The following is a 20806-nucleotide window of genomic DNA, read 5'->3' as shown; positions in this document are numbered from 1 at the left end:
TGTGAGTTTACAAAACATTAGGAACACCTTCCTGATATTGCGTTGCCCTCCAGGACAGACTCAATTCGTCAGGGGCATGGACTTCTATAAGGTGTCACTGGGGTAGTGGCCCATTGTTGACTCTAATGCTTCTCGCAGTTGTGTCCCATTGGCTGGATGTACTTTAGGTTGTGTCCCATTGGCTGGATGTACTTTAGGTTGTGTCCCATTGGCTGGATGTACTTTAGGTTGTGTCCCATTGGCTGGATGTACTTTAGGTTGTGTCCCATTGGCTGGATGTACTTTAGGTTGTGTCCCATTGGCTGGATGTACTTTAGGTTGTGTCCCATTGGCTAGATATACTTTAGGTTGTGTCCCATTGGCTGGATGTACTTTAGGTTGTGTCCCATTGGCTGGATGTACTTTAGGTTGTGTCCCATTGGCTGGATGTACTTTAGGTTGTGGACCATTCTTGATACAAACGGGAAACAGTTGAGTGTGTAAACCCTAGCAGAGGTGCAGTTCTCGACACACTCAAACCGGTGTGCCTGGCACCTACCATAGACGGGGTGCAAAGACTCCCTTAGCAACACCAAAAAAAAAACTTGTCTTCTAATTGAAACCAATAGAAGCCGAACGCTTCAGGGAACTCTACTGTCAAGAACTCACGTTCTCTATTTTATTCTTCTTGTACACTGGTGAGATGTTCTGAAAGCCCAACAGTGCTGCAATGTGACGATGTCACTGGGACATGTACAGAAGACTAGTTCATTGACCGTCAGTGGAGGTGGAGGTGAGATGGAGAGACTGGGGGGGTGTTGACCGTTTTAAAGGGTCAGTGCAGTCAAACACTTGGTTTTTTTCCCTGTTTAAAAATATACATATATTTCCACCCGGAGGTTGAAAACAACACTCTGAAATTGTGGAAATTATTGTCAGGGCCTGGGGTGGGAAAAGGTTGTACTTTCAGCCTGGTCAGGTGGGGTGGAGTTTTTGGACCAGAGCATGACATCACAATCGGATTATTCTGACCAATGACCAGTCATCTTTAATTTGCATATGACGGGTGGTAGTTACTAGAACAGTGGTATTCAAACACATTTTTCAATTCTAATGACCTTAAAAAGGGAAAATACCCCCCCCCCCCCCCACACGTTTTCATCTCGTCAAAATGAAGAGTCTGCTGTGTATGTAAATACATTTACATATGTATCAACACTCTCACACAATCAGACCTGAGCATTTAATGGCAAAAGGTGGCTCAGGGAAATCTGTTATTACAAGTGTATATTTTTTTGTTATTTTTCATGAAATAAATGCACACAGTGATTTTATTAGACATACCAGTGATTATGTAAAGTGGTAGACAGTAGGGGACATTAAACTATTCTTACTTTTACATTTCTAATGTGTTTCTATATGTCTCTGTAGGAGAGCAGTGGGCCAGACTCCCAGGGAATGAACGAGAAGGAGACCAGGGCAGTTACAGCACCAGCTACAAAGGTTACGACCCCTGAACCTGATGTAGAGGCCATCACCAAGACAGTCACCAGCAACCTCTCCATGCAGGAGTACTTTGCCCAGCGGATGGCTCAGCTGAAAAAGGGTCGTGGCGAGGCTCCCACTGCAACCTCATCACCAGAGACCAGTGATACGCAGCAAGTCCCGGCTGATTTTGTCACTGACCACACAGAGGAACTCACGTCAAAGAAGAAGAAGAAGAAGAAGAAGAGGAGAAAGAGAGAGAGGGAAGAGGATGGCGTGGTGGTGGTGAAGGAAGAGTGTGTCGTAGATCCCGTGTCAGAGGGGCGCGAGAAGAAGAGAAAGGGGGAGAGAGAAGAGGATGACGTGGTGATGGTGAAGGAAGAGTGTGTCGTAGATCCCGTGTCAGAGGGGCGCGAGAAGAAGAGAAAGAGAAAGCGGGCGGAGAAAGAGGTGTTGGCTGAAGACTGCAGCGCCACCACTGGCGTGGAGCAGAACTACCAGGACCGCCAAATTGTAGACTTAACAACGGAGTGCGAGGTTGTAAATAAGAAATGGAGGGAGGAGGTGGTTGTCGTGGAGGATGAGGTGATCGTGGTAAAAGAGAAGAAATCTAAAAAGGACAAGAAGAAGAAGAAGAAGAGAATAGATCTACATTCTTTGTAGAACTATTAGAACCGTCTTCTCTTGAACGGGCGTCTCAAATGGCACCCTAATCCCTTTGTAGTGCACTACTCCCATATGGCTCTGATATAAAGTAGTGCACTATATATTATTATAGAGAGAGAATAGGGTACCGTTTGGGATGCACTATAGTCCTCAGGTTTCTGTGTTACAGTACAGTAGGCCTCTGTTCATACATGAAAGAACTGGGTCTATGCACAGAGTGATTCTCATCGGGTAGTTTGGACTCAATATCTGCTGGAAAGAATCTAGGTGGTCCTACGTTTCTGGAGCCATTCAGGATGAGTTTGGTGCTTTCCCAGAGATACACTTTTAGAATGATCATTGTGACTCTATGTTCTCTGGATGCCCCCTGTAGTCTCCCTAAAGTCTCCCTGTAGTCTCCCTAACGTCTCCCAGTAGTCTCTGCTTCCTGTAGTCTCCCTGTAGTCTCTGCTCCCTGTAGTCTCCCTGTAGTCTCTGCTCCCTGTAGTCTCTGCTCCCTGTAGTCTCCCGGTAGTCTCTGCTTCCTGTAGTCTCTGCTCCCTGTAGTCTCCCGGTAGTCTCTGCTCCCTGTAGTCTCTGCTCCCTGTAGTCTCCCGGTAGTCTCTGCTTCCTGTAGTCTCCCTGTAGTCTCCCTGTAGTCTCTGCTCCCTGTAGTCTCCCTGTAGTCTCTGCTCCCGGTAGTCTCCCTGTAGTCTCTGCTCCCTGTAGTCTCCCTGTAGTCTCTGCCCCTGTAGTCTCCCTGTAGTCTCTGCTCCCTGTAATCTCCCGGTAGTCTCCCTGTAGTCTCTGCTCCCTGTAGTCTCCCGGTAGTCTCCCTGTAGTCTCTGCTCCCTGTAGTCTCCCTGTAGTCTCTGCCCCCTGTAGTCTCTGCTCCCTGTAATCTCCCTGTGGTCTCTACTCCCTGTAATCTCCCTGTAGTCTCCCTGTGGTCTCTGCTCCCTTTAGTCTCCCTGTAGTCTCCATATAGTCTCCCTGTAGTCTGTGTATGATGATCTTTGATGAATTGGTATTAGACAGCCATTCTAAAACAGGACAGGGGGCCATTCTACAACAGGACAGGGGGCCATTCTACAACAGGACAGGGGGCCATTCTAAAACAGGACAGGGGGCCATTCTACAACAGGACAGGGGGCCATTCTACAACAGGACAGGGGGACATTCTACAACAGGACAGGGGGCCATTCTACAACAGGACAGGGGGCCATTCTAAAACAGGACAGGGGGCCATTCTAAAACAGGACAGGGGGCCATTCTAAAACAGGACAGGGGGCCATTCTACAACAGGACAGGGGGCCATTCTACAACAGGACAGGGGGCCATTCTACAACAGGACAGGGGGCCATTCTACAACAGGACAGGGGGCCATTCTACAACAGGACAGGGGGCCATTCTACAACAGGACAGGGGGCCATTCTACAACAGGACAGGGGGCCATTCTAAAACAGGACAGGGGGCCATTCTACAACAGGACAGGGGGCCATTCTAAAACAGGACAGGGGGCCATTCTAAAACAGGACAGGGGGCCATTCTACAACAGGACAGGGGGCCATTCTACAACAGGACAGGGGGCCATTCTACAACAGGACAGGGGGCCATTCTACAACAGGACAGGGAGCCATTCTAAAACAGGACAGGGGGCCATTCTAAAACAGGACAGGGGGCCATTCTAAAACAGGACAGGGGGCCATTCTAAAACAGGACAGGGGGCCATTCTAAAACAGGACAGGGGGCCATTCTACAACAGGACAGGGAGCCATTCTAAAACAGGACAGGGGGCCATTCTACAACAGGACAGGGGGTCATTCCACAACAGGACAGGGAGCCATTCTAAAACAGAACAGGGGGCCATTCTACAACAGGACAGGGGGTCTTATAGAAAGGAATTGATGTGTGTTTGATTTCGTAATAACGTGTTCTCTTTTTAATCAGATGAAATCAAGCTGTCAATGTTCCCGGTCAATGAATCAAACTCAAATGAAAACTGTTTAAAAAAAATATATAATAATAATCTGTTGAAGAATTTCTAGATGGGCTTTTTGCCAATCAATCTGACATGCAATACATCCAGAACCTAGGACGACATGAGGTCCACATTGTCATTGCAATAGTGCATGCATTAACGCATGTATGTTATGGTTCTACTGATTTCTCTGAACCAGACCTGATACAACTCCAATCACCTTATCAATCCATGAACTGCCTCGTCTCGTGTTTTATATTGATCCGCTGCAATTATTGTCCTCCATATCAGTTGTCTTTCAGTTGGCTACTAAAATAAATACATTGTTTAAACACGTGTCTATAGCGTGGTGTAACTTGTTGAACAGGACATGTCTATGTACACTACCGTGACAAAAGTTTGGGGGTCACTTAGAAATGTCCTTGTTTTCCATGAAAACATATACATGAAATGAGTTGCAAAATGAACAGGAAATATAGTCAAGATGTTGACAAGGTTATAAATAATGATAATTCATTGAAATAATAATTGTGTCCTTCAAACTTTTGCTTTCATCAATTACAGCCTTGCAGACCTTTGGCATTCTAGTTGTCAATTTAAGGTAATCTGAAGAGATTTCACCCCATGCTTCCTGAAGCTCCTCCCACAAGTTGGATTGGCTCGATGGGCACTTCTTACGTACCATACGGTCAAGCTGCTCCCACAACAGCTCAATAGGGTTGAGATCCGGGGGGCCATTCCACAACAGGACAGGGGGCCATTCTACAACAGGACAGGGGGCCATTCTAAAACAGGACAGGGGCCATTCTAAAACAGGACAGGGAGCCATTCTAAAACAGGACAGGGGGCCATTCTAAAACAGGACAGGGGCCATTCTAAAACAGGACAGGGAGCCATTCTAAAACAGGGCAAGGGGCCATTCTAAAACAGGACAGGGGCCATTCTAAAACAGGACAGGGAGCCATTCTAAAACAGGACAGGGGGCCATTCTAAAACAGGACAGGGGGCCATTCTAAAACAGGACAGGGGGCCATTCTACAACAGGACAGGGGCCATTCTAAAACAGGACAGGGAGCCATTCTAAAACAGGACAAGGGGCCATTCTAAAACAGGACAGGGGCCATTCTAAAACAGGACAGGGAGCCATTCTAAAACAGGACAGGGGGCCATTCTAAAACAGGACAGGGGGCCATTCTAAAACAGGACAGGGGGCCATTCTACAACAGGACAGGGGGCCATTCTAAAACAGGACGGAGCCATTCTAAAACGCGACAGGGGGCCATTCTAAAACAGGACAGGGGGCCATTCTACAACAGGACAGGGAGCCATTCTAAAACAGGACAGGGGGCCATTCTAAAAGAGGAGAGGGGGCCATTCTAAAACAGGACAGGGAGCCATTCTACAACAGGACAGGGGGCCATTCTACAACAGGACAGGGGGTCATTCTACAACAGGACAGGGGGTCATTCTAAAAGAGGAGAGGGGGCCATTCTAAAACAGGACAGGGGGCCATTCTAAAACAGGACAGGGGGCCATTCTACAACAGGACAGGGGGACATTCTACAACAGGACAGGGGGCCATTCTACAACAGGACAGGGGGCCATTCTAAAACAGGACAGGGGGCCATTCTAAAACAGGACAGGGGGCCATTCTAAAACAGGACAGGGGGCCATTCTACAACAGGACAGGGGGCCATTCTAAAACAGGACAGGGGGCCATTCTAAAACAGGACAGGGGGCCATTCTACAACAGGACAGGGGGCCATTCTAAAACAGGACAGGGGGCCATTCTACAACAGGACAGGGAGCCATTCTAAAACAGGACAGGGGGCCATTCTACAACAGGACAGGGGGCCATTCTACAACAGGACAGGGGGCCATTCTACAACAGGACAGGGGGCCATTCTACAACAGGACAGGGGGCCATTCTACAACAGGACAGGGGGCCATTCTACAACAGGACAGGGGGCCATTCTACAACAGGACAGGGGGCCATTCTAAAACAGGACAGGGGGCCATTCTAAAACAGGACAGGGGGCCATTCTAAAACAGGACAGGGGGCCATTCTAAAATAGGACAGGGGGCCATTCTAAAACAGGACAGGGGGCCATTCTACAACAGGACAGGGGGCCATTCTAAAACAGGACAGGGGGCCATTCTACAACAGGACAGGGGGCCATTCTACAACAGGACAGGGGGCCATTCTACAACAGGACAGGGGGTCTTATAGAAAGGAATTGATGTGTGTTTGATTTCGTAATAACGTGTTCTCTTTTTAATCAGATGAAATCAAGCTGTCAATGTTCCCGGTCAATGAATCAAACTCAAATGAAAACTGTTTTAAAAAAAAATATTATAATAATCTGTTGAAGAATTTCTAGATGGGCTTTTTGCCAATCAATCTGACATGCAATACATCCAGAACCTAGGACGACATGAGGTCCACATTGTCATTGCAATAGTGCATGCATTAACGCATGTATGTTATGGTTCTACTGATTTCTCTGAACCAGACCTGATACAACTCCAATCACCTTATCAATCCATGAACTGCCTCGTCTCGTGTTTTATATTGATCCGCTGCAATTATTGTCCTCCATATCAGTTGTCTTTCAGTTGGCTACTAAAATAAATACATTGTTTAAACACGTGTCTATAGCGTGGTGTAACTTGTTGAACAGGGCATGTCTATGTACACTACCGTGACAAAAGTTTAAGGGTTCACTTAGAAATGTCCGTGTTTTCCATGAAAACATATACATGAAATGAGTTGCAAAATGAACAGGAAATATAGTCAAGATGTTGACAAGGTTATAAATAATGATAATTCATTGAAATAATAATTGTGTCCTTCAAACTTTTGCTTTCATCAATTACAGCCTTGCAGACCTTTGGCATTCTAGTTGTCAATTTAAGGTAATCTGAAGAGATTTCACCCCATGCTTCCTGAAGCTCCTCCCACAAGTTGGATTGGCTCGATGGGCACTTCTTACGTACTATACGGTCAAGCTGCTCCCACAACAGCTCAATAGGGTTGAGATCCGGGGGGCCATTCCACAACAGGACAGGGGGCCATTCTACAACAGGACAGGGGGCCATTCTAAAACAGGACAGGGGGCCATTCTAAAACAGGACAGGGGGCCATTCTAAAACAGGACAGGGGCCATTCTAAAACAGGACAGGGAGCCATTCTAAAACAGGACAAGGGGCCATTCTAAAACAGGACAGGGGCCATTCTAAAACAGGACAGGGTGCCATTCTAAAACAGGACAGGGGGCCATTCTAAAACAGGACAGGGGGCCATTCTAAAACAGGACAGGGGGCCATTCTACAACAGGACAGGGGGCCATTCTAAAACAGGACAGGGAGCCATTCTAAAACACGACAGGGGGCCATTCTAAAACAGGACAGGGGGCCATTCTACAACAGGACAGGGAGCCATTCTAAAACAGGACAGGGGGCCATTCTACAACAGGACAGGGGGCCATTCTAAAACAGGACAGGGGGCCATTCTAAAACAGGACAGGGGGCCATTCTAAAACAGGACAGGGGGCCATTCTACAACAGGACAGGGGGCCATTCTAAAACAGGACAGGGGGCCATTCTACAACAGGACAGGGGGCCATTCTACAACAGGACAGGGGGCCATTCTAAAACAGGACAGGGGGCCATTCTAAAAGAGGAGAGGGGGCCATTCTAAAACAGGACAGGGAGCCATTCTACAACAGGACAGGGGGCCATTCTACAACAGGACAGGGGGCCATTCTAAAACAGGACAGGGGGCCATTCTAAAACAGGACAGGGGGCCATTCTACAACAGGACAGGGGGCCATTCTACAACAGGACAGGGGGTCATTCCACAACAGGACAGGGAGCCATTCTAAAACAGGACAGGGGGCCATTCTACAACAGGACAGGGGGCCATTCTAAAACAGGACAGGGGGTCTTATAGAAAGGAATTGATGTGTGTTTGATTTCGTAATAACGTGTTCTCTTTTTAATCAGATGAAATCAAGCTGTCAATGTTCCCGGTCAATGAATCAAACTCAAATGAAAACTGTTTTAAAAAAAAATATTATAATAATCTGTTGAAGAATTTCTAGATGGGCTTTTTGCCAATCAATCTGACATGCAATACATCCAGAACCTAGGACGACATGAGGTCCACATTGTCATTGCAATAGTGCATGCATTAACGCATGTATGTTATGGTTCTACTGATTTCTCTGAACCAGACCTGATACAACTCCAATCACCTTATCAATCCATGAACTGCCTCGTCTCGTGTTTTATATTGATCCGCTGCAATTATTGTCCTCCATATCAGTTGTCTTTCAGTTGGCTACTAAAATAAATACATTGTTTAAACACGTGTCTATAGCGTGGTGTAACTTGTTGAACAGGACATGTCTATGTACACTACCGTGACAAAAGTTTAGGGGTCACTTAGAAATGTCCTTGTTTTCCATGAAAACATATACATGAAATGAGTTGCAAAATGAACAGGAAATATAGTCAAGATGTTGACAAGGTTATAAATAATGATAATTCATTGAAATAATAATTGTGTCCTTCAAACTTTTGCTTTCATCAATTACAGCCTTGCAGACCTTTGGCATTCTAGTTGTCAATTTAAGGTAATCTGAAGAGATTTCACCCCATGCTTCCTGAAGCTCCTCCCACAAGTTGGATTGGCTCGATGGGCACTTCTTACGTACTATACGGTCAAGCTGCTCCCACAACAGCTCAATAGGGTTGAGATCCGGGGGGCCATTCCACAACAGGACAGGGGGCCATTCTACAACAGGACAGGGGGCCATTCTAAAACAGGACAGGGGGCCATTCTAAAACAGGACAGGGGGCCATTCTAAAACAGGACAGGGGCCATTCTAAAACAGGACAGGGAGCCATTCTAAAACAGGACAAGGGGCCATTCTAAAACAGGACAGGGGCCATTCTAAAACAGGACAGGGAGCCATTCTAAAACAGGACAGGGGGCCATTCTAAAACAGGACAGGGGGCCATTCTAAAACAGGACAGGGGGCCATTCTACAACAGGACAGGGGGCCATTCTAAAACAGGACAGGGAGCCATTCTAAAACACGACAGGGGGCCATTCTAAAACAGGACAGGGGGCCATTCTACAACAGGACAGGGAGCCATTCTAAAACAGGACAGGGGGCCATTCTACAACAGGACAGGGGGCCATTCTAAAACAGGACAGGGGGCCATTCTAAAACAGGACAGGGGGCCATTCTAAAACAGGACAGGGGGCCATTCTACAACAGGACAGGGGGCCATTCTAAAACAGGACAGGGGGCCATTCTACAACAGGACAGGGGGCCATTCTACAACAGGACAGGGGGCCATTCTAAAACAGGACAGGGGGCCATTCTAAAAGAGGAGAGGGGGCCATTCTAAAACAGGACAGGGAGCCATTCTACAACAGGACAGGGGGCCATTCTACAACAGGACAGGGGGCCATTCTAAAACAGGACAGGGGGCCATTCTAAAACAGGACAGGGGGCCATTCTACAACAGGACAGGGGGCCATTCTACAACAGGACAGGGGGTCATTCCACAACAGGACAGGGAGCCATTCTAAAACAGGACAGGGGGCCATTCTACAACAGGACAGGGGGCCATTCTAAAACAGGACAGGGGGTCTTATAGAAAGGAATTGATGTGTGTTTGATTTCGTAATAACGTGTTCTCTTTTTAATCAGATGAAATCAAGCTGTCAATGTTCCCGGTCAATGAATCAAACTCAAATGAAAACTGTTTAAAAAATATATAATAATAATCTGTTGAAGAATTTCTAGATGGGCTTTTTGCCAATCAATCTGACATGCAATACATCCAGAACCTAGGACGACATGAGGTCCACATTGTCATTGCAATAGTGCATGCATTAACGCATGTATGTTATGGTTCTACTGATTTCTCTGAACCAGACCTGATACAACTCCAATCACCTTATCAATCCATGAACTGCCTCGTCTCGTGTTTTATATTGATCCGCTGCAATTATTGTCCTCCATATCAGTTGTCTTTCAGTTGGCTACTAAAATAAATACATTGTTTAAACACGTGTCTATAGCGTGGTGTAACTTGTTGAACAGGACATGTCTATGTACACTACCGTGACAAAAGTTTAGGGGTCACTTAGAAATGTCCTTGATTTCCATGAAAACATATACATGAAATGAGTTGCAAAATGAACAGGAAATATAGTCAAGATGTTGACAAGGTTATAAATAATGATAATTCATTGAAATAATAATTGTGTCCTTCAAACTTTTGCTTTCATCAATTACAGCCTTGCAGACCTTTGGCATTCTAGTTGTCAATTTAAGGTAATCTGAAGAGATTTCACCCCATGCTTCCTGAAGCTCCTCCCACAAGTTGGATTGGCTCGATGGGCACTTCTTACGTACTATACGGTCAAGCTGCTCCCACAACAGCTCAATAGGGTTGAGATCCGGGGGGCCATTCCACAACAGGACAGGGGGCCATTCTAAAACAGGACAGGGGGCCATTCTAAAACAGGACAGGGGCCATTCTAAAAATGGACAGGGAGCCATTCTAAAACAGGACAAGGGGCCATTCTAAAACAGGACAGGGGCCATTCTAAAACAGGACAGGGAGCCATTCTAAAACAGGACAGGGGGCCATTCTAAAACAGGACAGGGGGCCATTCTAAAACAGGACAGGGGGCCATTCTACAACAGGACAGGGGGCCATTCTAAAACAGGACAGGGAGCCATTCTAAAACACGACAGGGGGCCATTCTAAAACAGGACAGGGGGCCATTCTACAACAGGACAGGGAGCCATTCTAAAACAGGACAGGGGGCCATTCTAAAAGAGGAGAGGGGGCCATTCTAAAACAGGACAGGGAGCCATTCTACAACAGGACAGGGGGCCATTCTACAACAGGACAGGGGGCCATTCTACAACAGGACAGGGGGCCATTCTATAACAGGACAGGGGGCCATTCTACAACAGGACAGGGGGCCATTCTACAACAGGACAGGGGGCCATTCTAAAACAGGACAGGGGGCCATTCTAAAACAGGACAGGGGGCCATTCTACAACAGGACAGGGGGCCATTCTAAAACAGGACAGGGGGCCATTCTACAACAGGACAGGGGGCCATTCTACAACAGGACAGGGGGCCATTCTAAAACAGGACAGGGGGCCATTCTAAAAGAGGAGAGGGGGCCATTCTAAAACAGGACAGGGAGCCATTCTACAACAGGACAGGGGGCCATTCTAAAACAGGACAGGGGGCCATTCTAAAACAGGACAGGGGGCCATTCTACAACAGGACAGGGGGCCATTCTACAACAGGACAGGGGGTCATTCCACAACAGGACAGGGAGCCATTCTAAAACAGGACAGGGGGCCATTCTACAACAGGACAGGGGGCCATTCTAAAACAGGACAGGGGGTCTTATAGAAAGGAATTGATGTGTGTTTGATTTCGTAATAACGTGTTCTCTTTTTAATCAGATGAAATCAAGCTGTCAATGTTCCCGGTCAATGAATCAAACTCAAATGAAAACTGTTTAAAAAATATATTATAATAATCTGTTGAAGAATTTCTAGATGGGCTTTTTGCCAATCAATCTGACATGCAATACATCCAGAACCTAGGACGACATGAGGTCCACATTGTCATTGCAATAGTGCATGCATTAACGCATGTATGTTATGGTTCTACTGATTTCTCTGAACCAGACCTGATACAACTCCAATCACCTTATCAATCCATGACCTGCCTCGTCTCGTGTTTTATATTGATCCGCTGCAATTATTGTCCTCCATATCAGTTGTCTTTCAGTTGGCTACTAAAATAAATACATTGTTTAAACACGTGTCTATAGCGTGGTGTAACTTGTTGAACAGGACATGTCTATGTACACTACCGTGACAAAAGTTTAGGGGTCACTTAGAAATGTCCTTGTTTTCCATGAAAACATATACATGAAATGAGTTGCAAAATGAACAGGAAATATAGTCAAGATGTTGACAAGGTTATAAATAATGATAATTCATTGAAATAATAATTGTGTCCTTCAAACTTTTGCTTTCATCAATTACAGCCTTGCAGACCTTTGGCATTCTAGTTGTCAATTTAAGGTAATCTGAAGAGATTTCACCCCATGCTTCCTGAAGCTCCTCCCACAAGTTGGATTGGCTCGATGGGCACTTCTTACGTACCATATGGTCAAGCTGCTCCCACAACAGCTCAATAGGGTTGAGATCTGGGGGGCCATTCCACAACAGGACAGGGGGCCATTCTACAACAGGACAGGGGGCCATTCTAAAACAGGACAGGGAGCCATTCTAAAACAGGACAGGGGGCCATTCTACAACAGGACAGGGGGCCATTCTACAACAGGACAGGGGGCCATTCTAAAACAGGACAGGGGGCCATTCTAAAACAGGACAGGGGCCATTCTAAAACAGGACAGGGAGCCATTCTAAAACAGGACAGGGGGCCATTCTAAAACAGGACAGGGGGCCATTCTACAACAGGACAGGGGGCCATTCTACAACAGGACAGGGGGCCATTCTAAAACAGGACAGGGAGCCATTCTAAAACAGGACAGGGGGCCATTCTAAAACAGGACAGGGGGCCATTCTAAAACAGGACAGGGGGCCATTCTGAAACAGGACAGGGAGCCATTCTACAACAGGACAGGGGGCCATTCTAAAACAGGACAGGGGGTCTTATAGAAAGGAATTGATGTGTGTTTGATTTCATAATAACGTGTTCTCTTTTTAATCAGATGAAATCAAGCTGTCAATAGAGTTGAGATCCGGTGACTGTGCTGGCCACTCCATTATAGACAGAATACCAGCTGACTGCATCTTCCCTAAATAGTTCTTGCATAGTTTGGAGCTGTGCTTGGGTCATTGTCCTGTTGTAGGAGGAAATTGGCTCCAATTAAGCGCCGTCCACAGGGTATGTCATGGCTTTGCAAAATGGAGTGATAGCCTTCCTTCTTCAAGATCCCTTTTACCCTGTACAAATCTCCCACTTTACCACCAACAAAGCACCCCCAGACCATCACATTGCCTCCCCCAGACCATCACATTGCCTCCCCCAGACCATCACATTGCCTCCCCCAGACCATCACATTGCCTCCCCCAGACCATCACATTGCCTCCCCCAGACCATCACATTGCCTCCCCCAGACCATCACATTGCCTCCCCCAGACCATCACATTGCCTCCCCCAGACCATCACATTGCCTCCCCCAGACCATCACATTGCCTCCCCCAGACCATCACATTGCCTCCCCCAGACCATCACATTGCCTCCCCCAGACCATCACATTGCCTCCCCCAGACCATCACATTGCCTCCCCCAGACCATCACATTGCCTCCCCCATGTCAAGAACTCATGTAGCATCTTTTCATTTTTTGTCACGAATGTTCTTCTTTGTGATCTGAACACCTCAAACTTAGATTTGTCTGTCCATAACACTTTTCCTCAATCTTCCTCTGTCCAGTGTCTGTGTTCTTTTGCCCATCTTAATCTTTTCTTTTTATTGGCCAGTCTGAGATATGGCTTTTTCTTTGCAATTCTGCCTAGAAGGCCAGCATCCCGGAGTCACCTCTTCACTGTTGACGTTGAGACTGGACAGAGGAACTCTGCCTAGAAGGCCAGCATCCCGGAGTCACCTCTTCACTGTTGACGTTGAGACTGGACAGAGGAACTCTGCCTAGAAGGCCAGCATCCCGGAGTCACCTCTTCACTGTTGACGTTGAGACTGGACAGAGGAACTCTGCCTAGAAGGCCAGCACCCCGGAGTCGCCTCTTCACTGTTGACGTTGAGACTGGTGTTTTGTGGGTACTATTTAATGAAGCTGCCAGTTGAGGACTTGAGAGGCGTCTGTTTCTCAAACTAGACACTCTAATATACTTGTCCTCTTGCTCAGTTGTGCACCGGGGCCTCCCACTCCTCTTTCTATTCTGGTTAGGGCCAGTTTGCGCTGTTCTGTGAAGGGAGTAGTACACAGCGTTGTACCAGATCTTCAGTTTATTTGAAATTTCTCGCATGGAATAGCCTTCATTTCTCAGAACAAGAATAGGCTGACGAGTTTCAGAAGAAAGTTATTTATTTCTGGACATTTTGAGCCTGTAATCAAACCCACAAATGCTGATGCTCCAGATACTCAACTTTTCTAAAGAAGGACAGTTTTATTTCTGCTTTAATCAGCACAACAGTTTTCCGCTGTGCTAACATAATTGCACAAGGGTTTTCTAATGATCAATTAACCTTTTTAAAATGATAAACTTGTATTAGCTAACACAACGTGCCATTGGAACATAGGAGTGATGGTTGCTGATAATGGGCCTCTGCACGCCTATGTAGATATTCCATAAAAAATCAGCCGCTTCCAGCTACAATAGTCATTTACAACATTAACAATGTCTACACTGTATTTCTGATCAATTTGATGTTACTTTAATGGACAAAAAAGGTCTTAAGGGATCCCAAACTTTTGAACGGTAGTGTAGGTTGTGATTGCTGTGACTTGTTGAACAGTAGTGTAGGTTGTGATTGCTGTGACTTGTTGAACAGTAGTGTAGGTTGTGTTTGCTGTGACTTGTTGAACAGTAGTGTAGATTGTGTTTGCTGTGACTTGCTGAACAGTAGTGTAGATTGTGTTTGCTGTGACTTGGTGAACAGTAGTGTAGGTTGTGATTGCTGTGACTTGTTGAACAGTAGTGTAGGTTGTGATTGCTGTGACTTGTTGAACAGTAGTGTAGGTTGTGTTTGATGTGACTTGTTGAACAGTAGTGTAGGTTGTGTTTGCTGTGACTTGTTGAACAGTAGTGTAGGTTGTGTTTGCTGTGACTTGTTGAACAGTAGTGTAGGTTGTGATTGCTGTGACTTGTTGAACAGTAGTGTAGGTTGTGTTTGCTGTGACTTGGTGAACAGTAGTGTAGGTTGTGTTTGCTGTGACTTGCTGAACAGTAGTGTAGGTTGTGTTTGCTGTGACTTGTTGAACAGTAGTGTAGGTTGTGATTGCTGTGACTTGTTGAACAGTAGTGTAGGTTGTGATTGCTGTGACTTGTTGAACAGTAGTGTAGGTTGTGATTGCTGTGACTTGTTGAACAGTAGTGTAGGTTGTGTTTGCTGTGACTTGGTGAACAGTAGTGTAGGTTGTGTTTGCTGTGACTTGGTGAACAGTAGTGTAGGTTGTGTTTGCTGTGACTTGCTGAACAGTAGTGTAGATTGTGTTTGCTGTGACTTGGTGAACGGTACAGTACGTGTCTATGTAAGTTGTTTTCATTAGTACCATAGCAATATTCCTTCGAGGGAGTAGACCGACAGAATGAATGCACTCCTATAGCATCTGACAGTTTCAACAGTCTTGTTGTTCTGAAATACTGCTACCTAGACAGGACAGACCAAACCCAGTAACAAGCTGGTCCTGTGTGCCTTCTGAATGGGTGATATACTTTATAAGGAAACTAGCTCAGTGGGTAGAGAATGGCGCTGGTTAACACCAGGGTAGTGGGTTCAATTCCTACGACCACCCGGCAGGTAGCCTAGTGGTTAGAGGAGGCAGGTAGCCTAGTGGTTAGAGGCAGGTAGCCTAGTGGTTAGAGGAGGCAGGTAGCCTAGTGGTTAGAGGAGGCAGGTAGCCTAGTGGTTAGAGGAGGCAGGTAGCCTAGTGGTTAGAGGAGGCAGGTAGCCTAGTGGTTAGAGGAGGCAGGTAGCCTAGTGGTTAGAGGAGGCAGGTAGCCTAGTGGTTAGAGGAGGCAGGTAGCCTAGTGGTTAGAGGAGGCAGGTAGCCTAGTGGTTAGAGGAGGCAGGTAGCCTAGTGGTTAGAGGAGGCAGGTAGCCTAGTGGTTAGAGGAGGCAGGTAGCCTAGTGGTTAGAGGAGGCAGGTAGCCTAGTGGTTAGAGGAGGCAGGTAGCCTAGTGGTTAGAGGAGGCAGGTAGCCTAGTGGTTAGAGGAGGCAGGTAGCCTAGTGGTTAGAGGAGGCAGGTAGCCTAGTGGTTAGAGGAGGCAGGTAGCCTAGTGGTTGGAGGAGGCAGGTAGCCTAGTGGTTAGAGGAGGCAGGTAGCCTAGTGGTTAGAGGAGGCAGGTAGAGCCTAGTGGTTAGAGGAGACAGGTAGAGCCTAGTGGTTAGAGGAGGCAGGTAGCCTAGTGGTTAGAGAAGGCAGGTAGCCTAGTGGTTAGAGGAGACAGGTAGCCTAGTGGTTAGAGGAGGCAAGTAGCCTAGTGGTTAGAGGAGGCAGGTAGCCTAGTGGTTAGAGGAGGCAGGTAGCCTAGTGGTTAGAGGAGGGAGGTAGCCTAGTGGTTAGAGGAGGCAGGTAGCCTAGTGGTTAGAGGAGGCAGGTAGCCTAGTGGTTAGAGGAGGCAGGTAGCCTAGTGGTTAGAGGAGGCAGGTAGCCTAGTGGTTGGAGGAGGCAGGTAGCCTAGTGGTTGGAGGAGGCAGGTAGCCTAGTGGTTAGAGGAGGCAGGTAGCCTAGTGGTTAGAGGAGGCAGGTAGCCTAGTGGTTAGAGGAGGCAGGTAGCCTAGTGGTTAGAGGAGGCAGGTAGCCTAGTGGTTAGAGGAGGCAGGTAGCCTAGTGGTTAGAGGAGGCAGGTAGCCTAGTGGTTAGAGGAGGCAGGTAGCCTAGTGGTTAGAGGAGGCAGGTAGCCTAGTGGTTAGAGGAGGCAGGCAGCCTAGTGGTTAGAGGAGGCAGGTAGTCTAATGGTTAGAGCTTTGAGTCAGTAACCGGAAGGTTGCAAGAGTGAATCCCTGAGCTGACAAGGTACAAATCTGTCGTTCTGCCCCTGAACAAGGCAGTTTAAACCACTGTTCCTAGGCCGTCATTGCAAAATAAGAATTTGTTCTTAACTGACTTGCCTGGTTAAATAAAGGTAAAATAAATAGAAATAAAATGCAGCGGATGTTTCAGGATCGGATGTAAAGCGTGTAGCCCTTTTTCTTCTTCACAAAAATCTGTATGAATGAATTCCTCTGAATATTTTACATCTTCATCCCATATTTTGTTTTTAATCTAACTAGGAAAATGAAATAAACATTCCACTATTGAAGGTAGTGGAATGCAACAGCTTCCTGTAAGACATAGAGGTATAGCCAGGACCCACCGTTGAGGTAGAACCTACTGTATGTAATTACATCCCACCCGAACTAGGCCTGTCTGAAATATGAAAATTATCAATGAATTCACCAGGGAGCCTATTGTTCTGGCAAAGAATGCGTCCGGAGCAGATTGCTAAACGGGATATTATGAATGTAATTTGGCTACTCTTGTTTTTGCCAGGTTGAAAAAAAAACTGGAGAAAAAAATCAAGCTTTTTGGTCAATAATCTGGATTTGTGTCCTTTTCACTCCAATGCTGATGACTGGTCATTCATTGGTCAACAGTCAAGACCTGCCCCTTTTTGGTTCTGAAGCACAGATTGGTTGGTTTTTTAAAACAGGACTTTGGTGTAATATCGTAGGGCTAGTAGTTAGAAAGGCCTATGTTAGTGAATGTGGTGGTGTTTATAGTAGTTAGAGATGCCTAGTTTAGTGAATGTGGTGTTGTTTATAGTAGTTAGAAAGGCCTATGTTAGTGAATGTGGTGTTGTTTATAGTAGTTAGAAAGGCCTGTTAGTGAATGTGGTGTTGTTTATAGTAGTTAGAAAGGCCTATGTTAGTGAATGTGGTGTTGTTTGTAGTAGTTAGAGATGCCTAGTTTAGTGAATGTGGTGTTGTTTATAGTAGTTAGAGAGGCCTAGTTTAGTGAATGTGGTGTTGTTGTTCATAGTAGTAAGAGGAGAATCCAATTTGAGACATATGTGAACCCTGGGCTCATTTACACTATATATACAGTGGGGCCAAAAATCTTGCTTGTTTGTAGGTGACCAAATACTTATTTTCCACCATAATTTGCAAATAAATTAATAAAAAATCCTACAATGTGATCTTCTGGATTTTTTTCCCTCATTTTGTCTGTCATAGTTGAAGTGTACCTATGATGAAAATTACAGGCCTCTCTCATCTTTTTAAGTGGGAGAACTTGCACAATTGGTGGCTGACTAAATACTTTCTTGCCCCACTGTACAGTATGTGGACACACCTTCAAATTAGTGGATTTGGCTATTTCAGCCACACCCGTTGCTGACAGGTGTATACAATCGAGCACACAGCCATGCAATCTCCATAGACAAACATTGGCAGTAGAATGGCCCGTACTGAAGAGCTCAGTGACTTTCAACGTGGCTCCGTCATAGGATGCCACTTTTCCAACAAGTGAGTTTGTCATATTTCTGCCCTGCTAGAGCTGCCACAGTCATCTGTAAGTGATGTTATTGTGAAGTGGAAGCTTCTAGGAGCAACAACGGCTCAGCTGTGAAGTGGTAGACCACACAAGCTCACAGAACGGGACCGCCGAGTGCTGAAGCGTGTCGAGCATAAAAATCGCCTGTCCTCGGTTTCAACACTCACTATTGAGTTCCAAACTGCCTCTTGAAGTAACGTCAGCACAATAACTGTTTGTTTCCATGGCAGAGCAGCAGCACACAAGCCTCAGATCACCATGCCCAATGCCAAGCTTCGTCAGGAGTGGTGTAAAACTCGCCGCCATTGGACTCTGGAGCAGTGGAAACTCGTTCTCTGGAGTGATGAATCATACTTCACCATCTGGCAGTCCGACGGAAGAATCTGGTTATGGCGGAGGAATAATGGTCTGGGGCTGTTTTTCATGGTTCGGGCCCCTTAGTTCCAATGAAGGGGAATCTAAACACTGCAGTATACAAAGGCATTCTAGACGATTCTGTGCTTCAAACTTTGTGGGAACAGTTTGGGGAAGGGCCCTTTCCTGTTTCAGCATGACAATGCCACCATGCACAAAGCTAGGTCCATACAGAAATGGTTTGTGGAGATCTGTGTGGAAGAAATTGACTGGCCTGCTCAGAGCCCTGACCTCAACCCCATCGAACACCTTTGGGATGAATTGGAATTCCAACTGTGAGCCAGGACTAATCACCCACAACATCAGTGCCCGACCTCACTAATGCTGTTGTGGCTGAACCGAAGCAAGTCCCCGCAGCAATGTTCCAACATCTAGTGGAAAGCCTTCCCAGAAGAGTGGAGGCTGTTATAGCAGCAATGTTCCAACATCTAGTGGAAAGCCTTCCCAGAAGAGTGGAGGCTGTTATAGCAGCAATGTTCCTACATCTAGTGGAAAGCCTTCCCAGAAAGGGGGAACCAACTCCATATTAATGCCCGTGATTTTGTAATGAGATGTTTGACAAGCACGTGTCCACATACTTTTGGTCATGTAGTGTACTTACAATGTAATTGTACAGGACAAAATGTATGTTCTGTTTCTCCCTCAGGTTATCTCTCCCTTGTAGACAATGGTTTCTTCATCTGAAAATGCGATCTGGATTCTCCATACGGAAAGTGTGATGTGATTGCAAAGCCTCCAGAGGCTTGCAGAGGTCAAACCAAGCTCCGTACGACGATGCCTTGTGCCTCCCATTTTGTTTTTGCAATACTGAGTCCTCCACATATCTCCGCATTGACATGATTGGTTGACAGTAGGTGAGGGGGGGAGGGGGTACATCCTGTATAACCACAAACTCCCTTCCTTTAAATATCCTTGACAACAAACATGGAGAACTTTTGATGAAAGGCTATCAGAACAAAACAAAAAAACATCTTTATATACGAAGTCTACCCTTGTAGACAAGAAAATGTATTTGAACTCCTGGAAAGAGATCGTAGAGGTACATGAGGATAGATGCGATAAGAGGTCAATCCTGTGTCCTTCTATCCCTCCTGGAAAGAGATCGGAGAGGTACATGAGGATAGATGCGATAAGAGGTCAATCCTGTGTCCTTCTATCCATCCTGGAAAGAGATCGGAGAGGTACATGGAGGATAGATATGCGATAAGAGGTCAATCCTGTGTCCTTCTATCCCTCCTGGAAAGAGATCGGAGAGGTACATGAGGATAGATATGCGATAAGAGGTCAATCCTGTGTCCTTCTATCCCTCCCCAACCATCTGCATCACATTGACCTCTTTACCGCATCAATCTCCATTACCTCTAGGGGCTACTGGGGTTTAGGTTGGAGATTGTAGACTTCTTTGCTTGAGTGATACACTTTTTGGATATGGATTCTTTCAACGTGATCAATGGGTAATGTATATGAGTTTCTAAACCAGGGCTTTAGGACATTGAGACAGGAATAGGGAAATCGTATTGAGACCTATTGGCACTACAGAGAGAACCAGAATTTTACTAGGCTGATGTCACTTGAATAATTAATTATCACTTGAATAATTGATTATCATTATAATATATCCTTTGTGTTATAATATTCATTGGCATGGTTGGGATGCTGCTTTCCTTTAAAAGGCGCTGAATGGTCAGTCCGTCGTCTGCGTTGGCCGTGGAGCATTTACGGTGATGCAGCATTTACGGTGATGCAGCATTTACGGTGATGCAGCATTTACGGTGATGCAGCATTTACATTGATGCAGCATTTACTGTGATGCAGCATTTACTGTGATGCAGCATTTACTGTGATGCAGCATTTACATTGATGCAGCATTTACATTGATGCAGCATTTACTGTGATGCAGCATTTACGGTGATGCAGCATTTACTGTGATGCAGAATTTACGGTGATACAACATTTACGGTGATGCAGAATTTACGGTGATGCAGCATTTACTG

The 20806-nt window shown here is 46.1% G+C and overlaps 1 protein-coding gene across 1 annotated transcript in view; it reads left to right on the top strand.

Moving 5' to 3' along the window:
• pinx1 (PIN2 (TERF1) interacting telomerase inhibitor 1) overlaps positions 1–4430 on the top strand; it is a 67166-nt gene extending 62736 nt beyond the window's left edge. The window contains exon 7 of the mRNA XM_031800612.1: positions 1411–4430. Coding sequence (XP_031656472.1) covers positions 1411–2127 — 717 coding nt within the window. The 3' untranslated portion in view covers positions 2128–4430. The remainder of the gene's footprint in view (positions 1–1410) is intronic.
• Positions 4431–20806: the final 16376 nt, after the last annotated feature.

This window comes from Oncorhynchus kisutch, linkage group LG21 (assembly GCF_002021735.2).
Source record: "Oncorhynchus kisutch isolate 150728-3 linkage group LG21, Okis_V2, whole genome shotgun sequence".
Classification (NCBI taxonomy): Eukaryota; Metazoa; Chordata; class Actinopteri; order Salmoniformes; family Salmonidae; genus Oncorhynchus; species Oncorhynchus kisutch.
The sequence above is the reverse complement of the archived record's forward strand: the minus strand, read 5'-3'. Positions and strand labels throughout refer to the sequence as shown.